Below are 9,841 nucleotides of genomic sequence, written 5' to 3' on the forward strand. Positions count from 1 at the left end.
TAAGATCTTGGCTCTTTCACTTTTTAGTCATTTCTTGTGAATTTGGTCAAGTTATTTACCCTTAGAAACTGGAGAGTTTCCAAACGATCTGGAAAGCAAAGCTGAGAAAATACCTAGCACAGGCTCTGGCACATAACAGATGTTGTACTTTTCCCAAGTTTCAGCAAGTTCCCAGAATGATACAGGGCAGTAATGGAGAAATACTTCGTCAGTATGAGACAGAAGAGATTTTATTGGACTAGGGAATTTGTGGGAGGCATAGGTGCTGGGCGCTGGGCCAAGGTGGCACGGGCCATGCTCAGGGCACCCTCTCGGGTACGGTGCCCACCAATGAAGCCACTGGTGTGGACAAAGACACAGCCAGGAATGCCACTGACCTGGTCCAGGGCCGCATCCCGAAGACCCCGCCATGGCTCTGGCAGGGGCAGCCTATGAGTAAGCAGAAAGAGGGAGTTGGTGGGAGCAAATGGAGGCCTTGAGGAACTGGGAGAGGGGGAGCAGAAGCCTAGGTTAGTGGCCTCCTCCTCTGATAGGGTTGAAACAGGCCTGAAGGGCTGCAGGGCGGTCCCCTAGGGCCTCACCTGCTCTGGAATGAATGCAGCTCCTTAGGCACACACTGTACCCGCCACTGTCCAGCCTGGTCCGTGTAGATAACAAAGGCGATGGTCCCCGGGGGGGACAGCCCCGATTCCAGGTGGTAGAGGTGCTCCTTCCAGGGGCATCCACCCTTCACCAGTTCTATTATCTCCCCACTTGGGTCCACCTGAAAAGGAAGTGGAGCAGGGATAGAAGGTTTAGGGTAGGAGTGGGAGCCCCTGTTGGCCAGCAGCCCACCAGGAATCACTAACCTGAGCCACAGTGCCTCCTCCCAGGCCAGTACCTGGAACCGCTGGGCCAGGGCCTCTTCCACCAGGGCCCGGGCTGGCAGCCAGCTGTGCTGGTAGAAGTCTAGTCTCTGCAGAAACTCCTCTCGAACCAGGTCCATTGCACGCTTGAATCCGGCCTGGGAATCACATGGGAATTAGAACCACAGTGCTGGCCCAAACTGCTAACTCTGCTAGGGCCTGACGGGACAGCCTCTCTCATTTTCCCGAGGTTCTCACGTGCCTCACGGTCTCTTCCCCACGGTCGTCCTCACCTCAGTGTCTTGGTTGGGCTGGTTCCAGGTGGGATTAAGCCGAGCAACCCGGGCGCTCAGCGTAGTGGTCACCGCGTACCGAGGCTCTCCCTCCTCCCACTGAGAGATCCCGTTGTCCACCGCATCCACCTCCTCCACGAAGTTCTCGTACATCTAAGGCAGCACAGGAGAAACGCTCTGGAGGGCGCCTACCATTTGCATAAAGCTTCATAGGCCTCAAAGTTTGTGCATACACTGTCATTAATCTTCACTACAGCCCTGCAAGGATCTCCCAACATTAACTGGATGAGGAAGGGGGGAATTGGGGAGTTCAGCAGCTGGCTAAAGGTCAGAGCGCATACAGTGCTGGGGCTGGAATTCAGATCACCTGATTTCTAATCCAGTGCTCTACTACCGCTCAAAGCCTGAGCCAAGGCCAGCCTGTGTGGGGAGGGGGCTGCTGCCTTCTGAACAAGGAAAAGTCTAGAGTTCCACGAGGGGTTCTGTGGGAGTGGATCCTCATGGCCTGGGGGTGTAAAGCGCCAGGTGAGCTGAGCAGGCTATTCACTGATCCAGTTAAGAGGTACAGGAGGAGGGCTCCCCTGGTGGTACAGTGGTTAAGAATCTGCCTGCCAGTGCAGGGGACAAGGTTCAAGCCCTGGTCTGGGAGGATCCCACATGCCGTAGAGCAACTAAGCCCACGATCCACAACTACTGCGCCTGCGCTCTAGAGCCTGCGAGCCACAACTACTGAGCCCATGTGCCACAACTACTGAAGCCCGCGTGCCTAGAGCCTGTGCTCCACAACAACAGAAGCTACCGCAATGAGAAGCCCGTGCACTGCAACGAAGAGTAGCCCCTGCTTGCTGCAACTAGAGAAAGCCTGTGCGCAGCAACAAAGACCCAACGCAGCCAAAGAAGATGAGTACTGGACTAGACATCAGGGCTGGGATGTGGTCCCAGGGAAGCCCATGATGTGCCACGTGGCATCAGCAGCTGCTGCATCTCCTGAGGCTAAAGAAATGGTAGGATGGGGCTTCCTTGGTGGCGCAGTGGTTGAGAGTCCGCCTGCCGATGCAGGGGACACGGGTTCATGCCCCGGTCTGGGAAGATCCCACATGCCGCGGAGCGTCTGGGCCCGTGAGCCATGGCTGCTGAGCCTGCGCGTCTAGAGCCTGTGCTCCGCAACCAGAGAGGCCACGATAGTGAGGGGCCTGTGTACCGCAAAAAAAAAAAAAAAAAAAAAAAGCTATAAGGACATACTATACTGTATGGCACAGGGAATACAGCCAATATTTTATAATAACTATAAATGGAATACAATCTTCAAAAATTGTGAATCACTATGTAGTTATACCCGAAACATACAATATTGTACGTCAACTATCCTCAATAAAAATAAATAAAATAAAAAAACCTTGGGCATAATTTAGTTCAATTGCTTAGAAAACCCTTAGCAGTAGAAGGGAAAATTGACCCAGGCAATCTAAAACCTTAGTATTCCAGAAGCTCCAATTTATCGTTCATATTTCTTCAGTTTTGGATCAGAGAACTGAACTCAACAGCCTATCTGCAAAAAACAGAGTTGACTGCACCTGCAGTTTGACTTGCTGTGAACTCCACATTAGTGGGGTCAAGTAGGAGTCCTCAGAATCATCGATCCAACATGCACACCAGGGACGCTAGCCAACCACAGGCACCTGCTGAGCTGCCTGCAGGGGGCGCTGGTGGAACCTGAAGAGGTTTTCATAATCAATCCCTTCCCAGTTTCCCAACTCAGTGTGCCTCCAGTGAATACAGTGGTGCCCGAGATATGCTGCCCTCCACCTTCAGGGCAGCCAGAACCTCAGCCATATGCTTCCAAACATAAGCAGCCTCCTCTATGACCAATTTGTTGAAGAACGTACGTATGTCAGGTCATGCAAAGAAAGCCCTTCCCCATACATTACCTCATCCACTTCTCACAAGCACCCCAGGATGGAGGCAGGAAGAGATTAACCATTCCCCTGTGAGAAGGTGGGCCTGGCTGAGGGAGAGAGCAGTGGGCCAGCACAGGTCAGGAACCCCGACCCAAGCCCAATCCTGAGTGCCACTCCGGCCCGCCTGGTGGAGACGCATGTGGGGGGCATCTCTGTCCTCGAGTCCCCACCTTGTCATAGAGGGTGCCCACCACGCTGTCCTCTTCGCTAGTAACCAGCAACTGGGCCAGCAGCTTGTGCCCGAAGTGCAGATAGATGAGTCCCGCACTGCTCAGCTTGGTCTGCCACGGCTTCCCAGGGGACAGGGAGCTCATGGTCTCCGTGAAAGACCTGAGGAGCACAGGGAGGTGGGGCTGAGGCAGAGCTGCCCCGGTTCACCCCCAGTGTCGTGTGCACGTGCAGGCACAGTGGGGTGAGGCGGCTGGGGAACGCTATGGGAGTCGGGAGAAAGCCCAGCTGGGAAGGCTTTGGCTTGTCCTCAGGGGTCAACATGGACATGAGTTTGGAGTCTCCATTCATGCATTCATTCGACAATGGTTAACTAAATGCTTACCACATGTCAGGCTTTGTGTTGTAGACATTAGAGATGAAAAAACTAAGACCTGTCCCTGCCTTCAAGTTCATCCACCTAAGGTGGACACACACGCACAAACAACCAAGGGAATGCTCTAGCGAGTTATAAACAAGGAAAAGGCAAGAGGGAGGAAAGGGTTCAGGAAGAGAGCATTCAGGTCATTTCTGAAAGAAATGCCTATTTTATATACTTTTTAAAAAAATTATGCAGTGTTTGACACATAAAAGAATATATTTAACATTTCTGGAATATAAAACATAAAATGAACACCCATGGGGCTTCCCTGGTGGTGCAGTGGTTAAGAGTCCGCCTGCCAATGCAGGAGACACGGGTTCGAACCCTGGTCCGGGAAGATCCCACATGCCACAGAGCAACTAAGCCCATGCGCCACAACTACTAAGCCTGCACTCTAGAGCCCACGAGCCACAACTAATGAAGCCTGCACACCTAGAGCCCGTGCTCCTCAACAAGAGAAGCCACCGCAATGAGAAGCCCATGCACCGCAACGAAGAGTAGCCCCTGCTCATTGCAACTAGAGAAAGCCCGCGTGCAGCAACGAAGACCCAGTGCAGCCAAAAAAAAAAAAAACCTAAATAATGTCAAGTGCCACAAAGAGGTTAAGGTGAGACCCTCAACCAGCAACCTTAGCTTGGTGTTGAGGTCACTGGTGCCCTTTCCACAAGCATTTCCAGTAGAGAGACTGGGAGAGAACTGGCTGAATGAATGAATAAATGAAAGGATGGATGAATGGAATGTGCAGCCAGGGTCAGCTCTTCTTCTGAAGAGTGGCTGAGAAGTGAGGGTGAGAGATTAGGCTGTAAATACCGGGAGCATTCCCTCCCGACATCATTTATGAAAGTAATACGTGTATTTGGAAAAAAAGGGAGAGAAATAGCGAGGGAAGGAGAGAGAGAGAGGGAGAGAAACAGACTTAAAACAATATAAAACCTCGGAAATAACCACTTTATACAGCGTGGTGTATATGAGGTAGCGTTTGGGTTTTTTTTCCCTTCTTTGTTTTCAAGATGGGAGATGCTTAAGCAGAGTTTCTTGCTGTAGGCAAGAACTAGAAACCCTGCCATGTGAAGCCCCAGAGCATAAAATGATACACTGGAAAGGGGGCAAGCAGAAGGAAACAATGTCTCCTGAGTTGGGAGAAGGGAGCTGTTCAGGAGTGAGAAACTGAGGCTGTCCATGCAGGAAAAGCTCGACTTTCTTTAAAGGGAAGAGACAGGATCACTCACTAAGGTAGTTTGATGAGGCAGAGGCTTGAGGAGAGGGGAGAAGGACTGGAATGGTACTGTGGATAATGGGCTACCCTCGGATTAAGATTGATTTCCCAGTGGAAGAGTGTCAACGACAAAGGAAGACAACACACACCTCAACTATCACCACCCACCACAATCGTGTGGGCCCAGCAGTCTGAGGTGGGGCAGCAAGGGCACATGACTGGATTAATCCCAGCTGGGGTATTCACTGGGGTGACGATGGGGCTGGTGGGAGAAAAGCCTGACTGAGCCAAAGAAGGAGGTGAGTTGGAAGGGGCCCAGGGACTGACCCGGGCCAAGGGAGGCCCAAGGCCAGCTAGATGGGTGCAGAGCAGGTGGAGAGCTGGAAGCACGGAAGACGGTAGTCCCATGGGGCTCAAGAGTTTGCTTTCCAGGATGAGGCGGTTCCCTTCGCTGACGCGGACCACGGCAGTAGACTGGAGCACTGAGAAGAGTCAAGGAAACTTAAAGAAATGGTAGTGGGAACCCACCTCTGGTGATGGTCATATCGGTGTCTCTGAGGGTCGTACTCGCCACCCACGTCTACCACGATGTCACAAGAAGCCAGTTTCTCGGGGTCCCGGGTCCGCACAATCTCTGCATCCTGCAGGGGACACAGGAGGTGAAGAGGCTGCCGGGGTCGCACGGGTAGGGGATTAATGTTGGGCTTCCAGGGAGCCGGGGAGGGGAGGAGGGTTTCTCGGGCGGGACCCCGTTAGGGGGACGCGATTTGCCCCGGAGACTCGCCGGCAGCCCCCCGGTCAGTTTGCGCTGCCCGTACCCGGTACTCGGGCAGGAGGCGCAGCAACGCGCACGCCAGCGCCTCATCGCAGTGGAAAGTGCCGTTGTGCGTCCCGATTCGGGGCGGGGCCATGAGGTGGCTGCGAGGTCGTTTGGAGAGTGGGACGGACTCCAGGCTGCGCTTGAGATGCGGGCTTCGGCGGGGTGGCGGCAGCAGCAGCAGCAGCAGAGGTAGAGAACCGCGCAGGAAGCGGTGACCCATGCAGCTTCCCCTGTGGGGAGGCAGGAGGCCGACCCGGAAGAGAAAGCGCCCGGGCAGCCCCCACTTCCTCTTGCCGGCCGTTTCCACGACAACCGGCCGCAAAGGGAGGGCGCGCCGCCCGGCACAGAATTTCGACCCCCGCTCCTCGAAGGGCCCCGAGTGGAGCCTCCAAGATGAGCACTGTATCACCCCTGCTTATCAGGCTCCGGGAGGGGCAAACCCTCTCACCACCGCCCTCCCATCTCATCACCAGTCCCTTGCCTAATGCAAGAAAAGACCAACACTCTGCCCAGCTGGCGCATTTATTAGCATTAAACACAAGACCCTCCTCTTCCCGCATTGCAGGAAACCACGCCCACAAAGTCCCAGGCCCCTGAAGCAGGCGCCCTATGTCCGATTTCTGAAACAAGCTCTCAGGCCTTGGCGGTAGCCTGAGGTGCTCCCAGGGCTGTGAGCTGCTGAATTTTCTGGCTCATCATCTCCATGACAGCTGTGGGAAAAAAGAAGAGTCAGACCCTGGTCAGGAACTAAAGGGGAGAACCCAGAGTTAAGGAAAAGTGACAGGGAGACAACCAACTACAGTTAATAAAACTTTTAACACAGTGATCCACTGTGGAGGGCACACACAACACAAATTTAGAGTCTAAAATGTGTCAGTAAATATGAAAACCACTGGGATATAAAAACGAACAAAATACAGTATTCAAATGAGTCAGATATAACCAGAAAATAACGTGGAAAAGAGGTCTGCCTTTAGAACAGTGGTTCTCAATCCTGACTGTATAACAGAATCACCTGGGGAGCTTTTAAAAAAACATTGTTCCCTGGAATCCCTGCCACCCCCGCCCCCCCATTGACTTACGGTTGATCCTTGAACAACAGGGGTTTGAACTGTGCAGGTCCACTTATTCGGGGTTTTTTTTTTTTCAATGGTAAATTCTACAGTACTACATGATCCACGACTGGTTGAATGTGCAATGCGGAACGGAGGATATGGACGGCAGACTGTAAAGTTATATGCCGATTTCCTTCTACTTCACCAAGGGTTGGCACCCCTAACCCGCACACTGTTCAAGGGTCAACTGCAGTTGGTTTGGAGTGGGCCCAGGTTCTCTTTTTAAACTCTCTGGGTGATTCTTAATGTGCAGCCAGGGCTGTAATTGCTAGCATAGCTAGTTAGGGCTGTATTTCTTCGCCGGGTGTTCATTTACATGCATCTTCTCCCTCATCCCATCCACACTAAATAGGAACTCAAACACAAAAACAAAGACATGATTCCCTTTCTGTAAATTTCTCAAGCACGGAATCCAGGAATCTATAAATAGTGGGTATATATTGCACAGAATCTAAAGAATAACACATCAAGACACCAAAGAGAAAACCATGGTTTTAATCCAGCAAAGGGGACATCCCCATGGATCACAGTGCAATCCCTGTTTATTATGGCTGTAGAAAGGGTTCAAAGAGGTGCCCAAGGCCAAGCTTACCCTGTTTCATGGCATGCTTCTCCTGCAGAGCTGGCTGGATTTTCTCCATTTGCTTGGTGAGAAAGTCTATCTTCCTCTTGAAGAAGTCCCTAGCATCCTCAGCCGTCTGCAAGGTCAGAGGTGAATGAGGGGTTAAGAGGAGACCCCATTCTGCACTCTAGAACTCCCCTTCAGAGAGGCATCCATATGCTTCCTTCCACTCACCTTCTCTACATAGTAGCCAGTTCCCACATCGATGAGCACGTGTTCCACATCATGCAGCTTCCCAGGGACATACATCTGAGAAGCAAGGATTAAGGGAAAACTAGCCCAGCATGAGTCATGATTCCCTGTCAGCTAGTGTGCTTGACCTCCTAAGGCCCTTCTTTCTAAAAAGCTAGAAGGCAGGAATTCCCTGGCGGTCCAGTGGTTAGGACTTGGCACTTTCACTGCCGGGGCCCAGGTTTGATTCCTGGTTGGGGAACTAAGATCCGGCAAGCCTCGGGGTGCAGCCACAAAAATTTAAAAATAAAAAGCTATATGGCCCAAGGACCAAATAATCTGGAGGCCTACAAACTCCAAATGCAGAGAGACAGGGAAGTTGGTTCCTTATGGAGAAAATCACATATGCTGATCCTGCCCTCATCCCATCTGCCACCTTCCAAGCAGTTCTTACAGTTCTTCCCATTAGCCCTTCCAGAAAGACTAGAGTGATTTTTTTCCTGTTGCTGTTGAGTAGTTGAGTGAAAAGGCAGCCTCACTTTCCCTTTAACACTCCCAAACATGAATTAGCTAATTCCTGATGAATTTAATGTTCATTATTTAAGCAATCCCTACTACACTGCTATTCCTGTGTTTCCCTTTCAGCCTGTCAGTTCTCTGGTACAGTTTACAGGTGCCTATTGTCATAACTTGCTCACTCAAGTAAAACATTCAACAGGTAGACACAATCCAGGTTTCTTAGTAACAACAGTTTAGGAATAAGAGCCACAGTTGAACTAAAATTGAGGATTAATAAACAGAACCAACACCCTTGTTTCTGTATCCTCTCTTCTAATTGCTTATGTTTTCTAAGTTATTAGTAGAACTGTAAACCACCAGTTTTACTTCCCTATTAGGTTATATCCTCAAACAGCAAAGGGAAATAATCACACCTCAATTCTACATACACCTGGGTGCTCACAAAGCATTAGCTGGATGTTGGCTCCGGGTTAGAGAGCAGAGCTAGGAAGCGTGTATAATAGTACTCTCAGAACCATCCGAGCACTCTGGAGTAATTAAAATCTCCCGTCCTTCTTGGCAGGTTAGGTGTGAGGAGAAAAGGCGAGGGCAGGGTAGCAGTTCCTGCAGAAAGGATACAGAACTCGTCAGTGGGACCAGTAATTCTTTCCCTGTGAAAGCAATTAAGACAAACAAATGGGGGAGGTTGGCAGCTCCAACGTTTAGACATTAAAGGGAGTTTCAACACGGCACAGCACCTAGAGACTGTACAAAAAGGACGGAAATAGGGACAACAGGAGCAGAAGAATGTCCTGGACATTTCAATTCTAGGTAAGCAACATGCAAAGGGCTCCCGTAGCAGTATACAATACATGATGGACTGCTCTCTCGTCTCAGGTAAGGAAAACTGAATTAGGAGGCGGGAAGAGAGAAGCCGGCTCGCAACATCCCCCAGGTTGCCTTCACACGCCTACCCCGTACCCTCGTTGCTTTTGTTCAGCACGTTCAGACAGTCCTTGGCTTCCACATACTTGGTCTGTACCACCTTGAGCTGGGCAATGGACGTGGACAAGAACTCCACTTCCTACAGAGGATGAGAATAAGGGTCAGTGTGAGGGCTGGCGGGAGAAGGGGGCACAGCCGGAGAAGGGGCGGGTCCTGGCACCGCGTGGCGGTTTCGCCTGGGAAGGGAAGCCTCCCCAGCTGGGGAGGAATGGAGTGGGGCGAGGGAGTACCCGTGGTGGGGAGGGATGTGACGCGGCAAAGCGGTGTCTCTGGGGCCCATCCCCACCTGGTCCAGCTGGTTCTTGAGCATTTCTAGCTGCGGCAGAGTCAGCTCGGTGATATTAACCGACTGCGCCATGCTGGGAAGGACGACTTATGAAGCTGAAGCCGGCCGGGCGAGCAACGCTCTAGCCATCCTCTGTGCATCTCGATGGCTGCGTCGGGAGGCCTCGCTGCGCCAGACGTCTCTATGGTCCTCCGTCCCGGAAGGGAAGGAAAGGCTGGTTAGTCTCTGTGACTCCCATTGGAAGAGAAAGGGTAGAGGCACTTTATTTTCTCACAACGTCCCAAGCCTAGCGTAGTCAAGTTGTAGCAAACAGGATTCCTACGCTCAAGGAACCTAACCATAACCACAGCGTTGTAAAGCAATGTATGCTACTCCACGTAGGTGGTATAAATCTAGTGACAACAGGCAAGGAGGAAGCCTGTG

At 51.7% G+C, this 9,841-nt stretch overlaps 2 protein-coding genes across 3 annotated transcripts; both read right to left on the reverse strand.

The window, feature by feature from the left end:
- Nucleotides 1-212: 212 nt before the first annotated feature.
- Nucleotides 213-5,989, reverse strand: MYG1 (MYG1 exonuclease). 2 transcript variants are annotated; one of them, XM_030866869.2, is made up of 7 exons: nucleotides 5,720-5,989; nucleotides 5,430-5,542; nucleotides 3,267-3,426; nucleotides 1,139-1,291; nucleotides 881-1,003; nucleotides 582-763; nucleotides 213-429 (listed from the first exon to the last, which is right to left on the reverse strand). In XM_030866869.2, exons 1-7 carry the CDS (start codon nucleotides 5,939-5,941, stop codon nucleotides 231-233), a joined length of 1,152 nt encoding a protein of 383 aa, XP_030722729.1. In that variant the 5' UTR covers nucleotides 5,942-5,989; the 3' UTR covers nucleotides 213-230. The 2 variants fall into 2 exon arrangements, with proteins under 2 accessions (XP_030722729.1, XP_060163048.1); XM_060307065.2 differs by lacking the exon at nucleotides 213-429 and having other exon boundaries at nucleotides 609-763; nucleotides 849-1,003.
- A 238-nt stretch (nucleotides 5,990-6,227) lies between these two features.
- PFDN5 (prefoldin subunit 5) lies at nucleotides 6,228-9,590 on the reverse strand. The gene is made up of 6 exons (XM_030866870.3): nucleotides 9,419-9,590; nucleotides 9,109-9,211; nucleotides 8,767-8,798; nucleotides 7,633-7,707; nucleotides 7,429-7,534; nucleotides 6,228-6,431 (listed from the first exon to the last, which is right to left on the reverse strand). Exons 1-6 carry the CDS (start codon nucleotides 9,488-9,490, stop codon nucleotides 6,355-6,357), a joined length of 465 nt encoding a protein of 154 aa, XP_030722730.1. The 5' UTR covers nucleotides 9,491-9,590; the 3' UTR covers nucleotides 6,228-6,354.
- Nucleotides 9,591-9,841: the final 251 nt, after the last annotated feature.

The sequence above is a fragment of the Globicephala melas genome, chromosome 10, assembly GCF_963455315.2.
Source record: "Globicephala melas chromosome 10, mGloMel1.2, whole genome shotgun sequence".
Lineage (NCBI taxonomy): Eukaryota > Metazoa > Chordata > Mammalia > Artiodactyla > Delphinidae > Globicephala > Globicephala melas.

Excerpts from the sequence above, each read along its gene's own strand:
- MYG1 (XM_030866869.2), bottom strand. The coding sequence starts at position 5,941 with ATGGGTCACCGCTTCCTGCGCGGTTCTCTACCTCTGCTGCTGCTGCTG. Across the intron at positions 1,004-1,138 it reads AGCCCAACCAAGACACTGAG|GCCGGATTCAAGCGTGCAAT; the intron begins GTGAGGACGACC and ends TGTGATTCCCAG. Across the intron at positions 764-880 it reads CCCTGGCCCAGCGGTTCCAG|GTGGACCCAAGTGGGGAGAT; the intron begins GTACTGGCCTGG and ends CTTCCTTTTCAG.
- PFDN5 (XM_030866870.3), bottom strand. The coding sequence starts at position 9,490 with ATGGCGCAGTCGGTTAATATCACCGAGCTGACTCTGCCGCAGCTAGAA. Across the intron at positions 8,799-9,108 it reads GCTGAACAAAAGCAACGAGG|GGAAAGAATTACTGGTCCCA; the intron begins GTACGGGGTAGG and ends TTGCTTTCACAG. Across the intron at positions 7,708-8,766 it reads TGGTCCCACTGACGAGTTCT|ATGTATGTCCCTGGGAAGCT; the intron begins GTATCCTTTCTG and ends CTTGCTTCTCAG.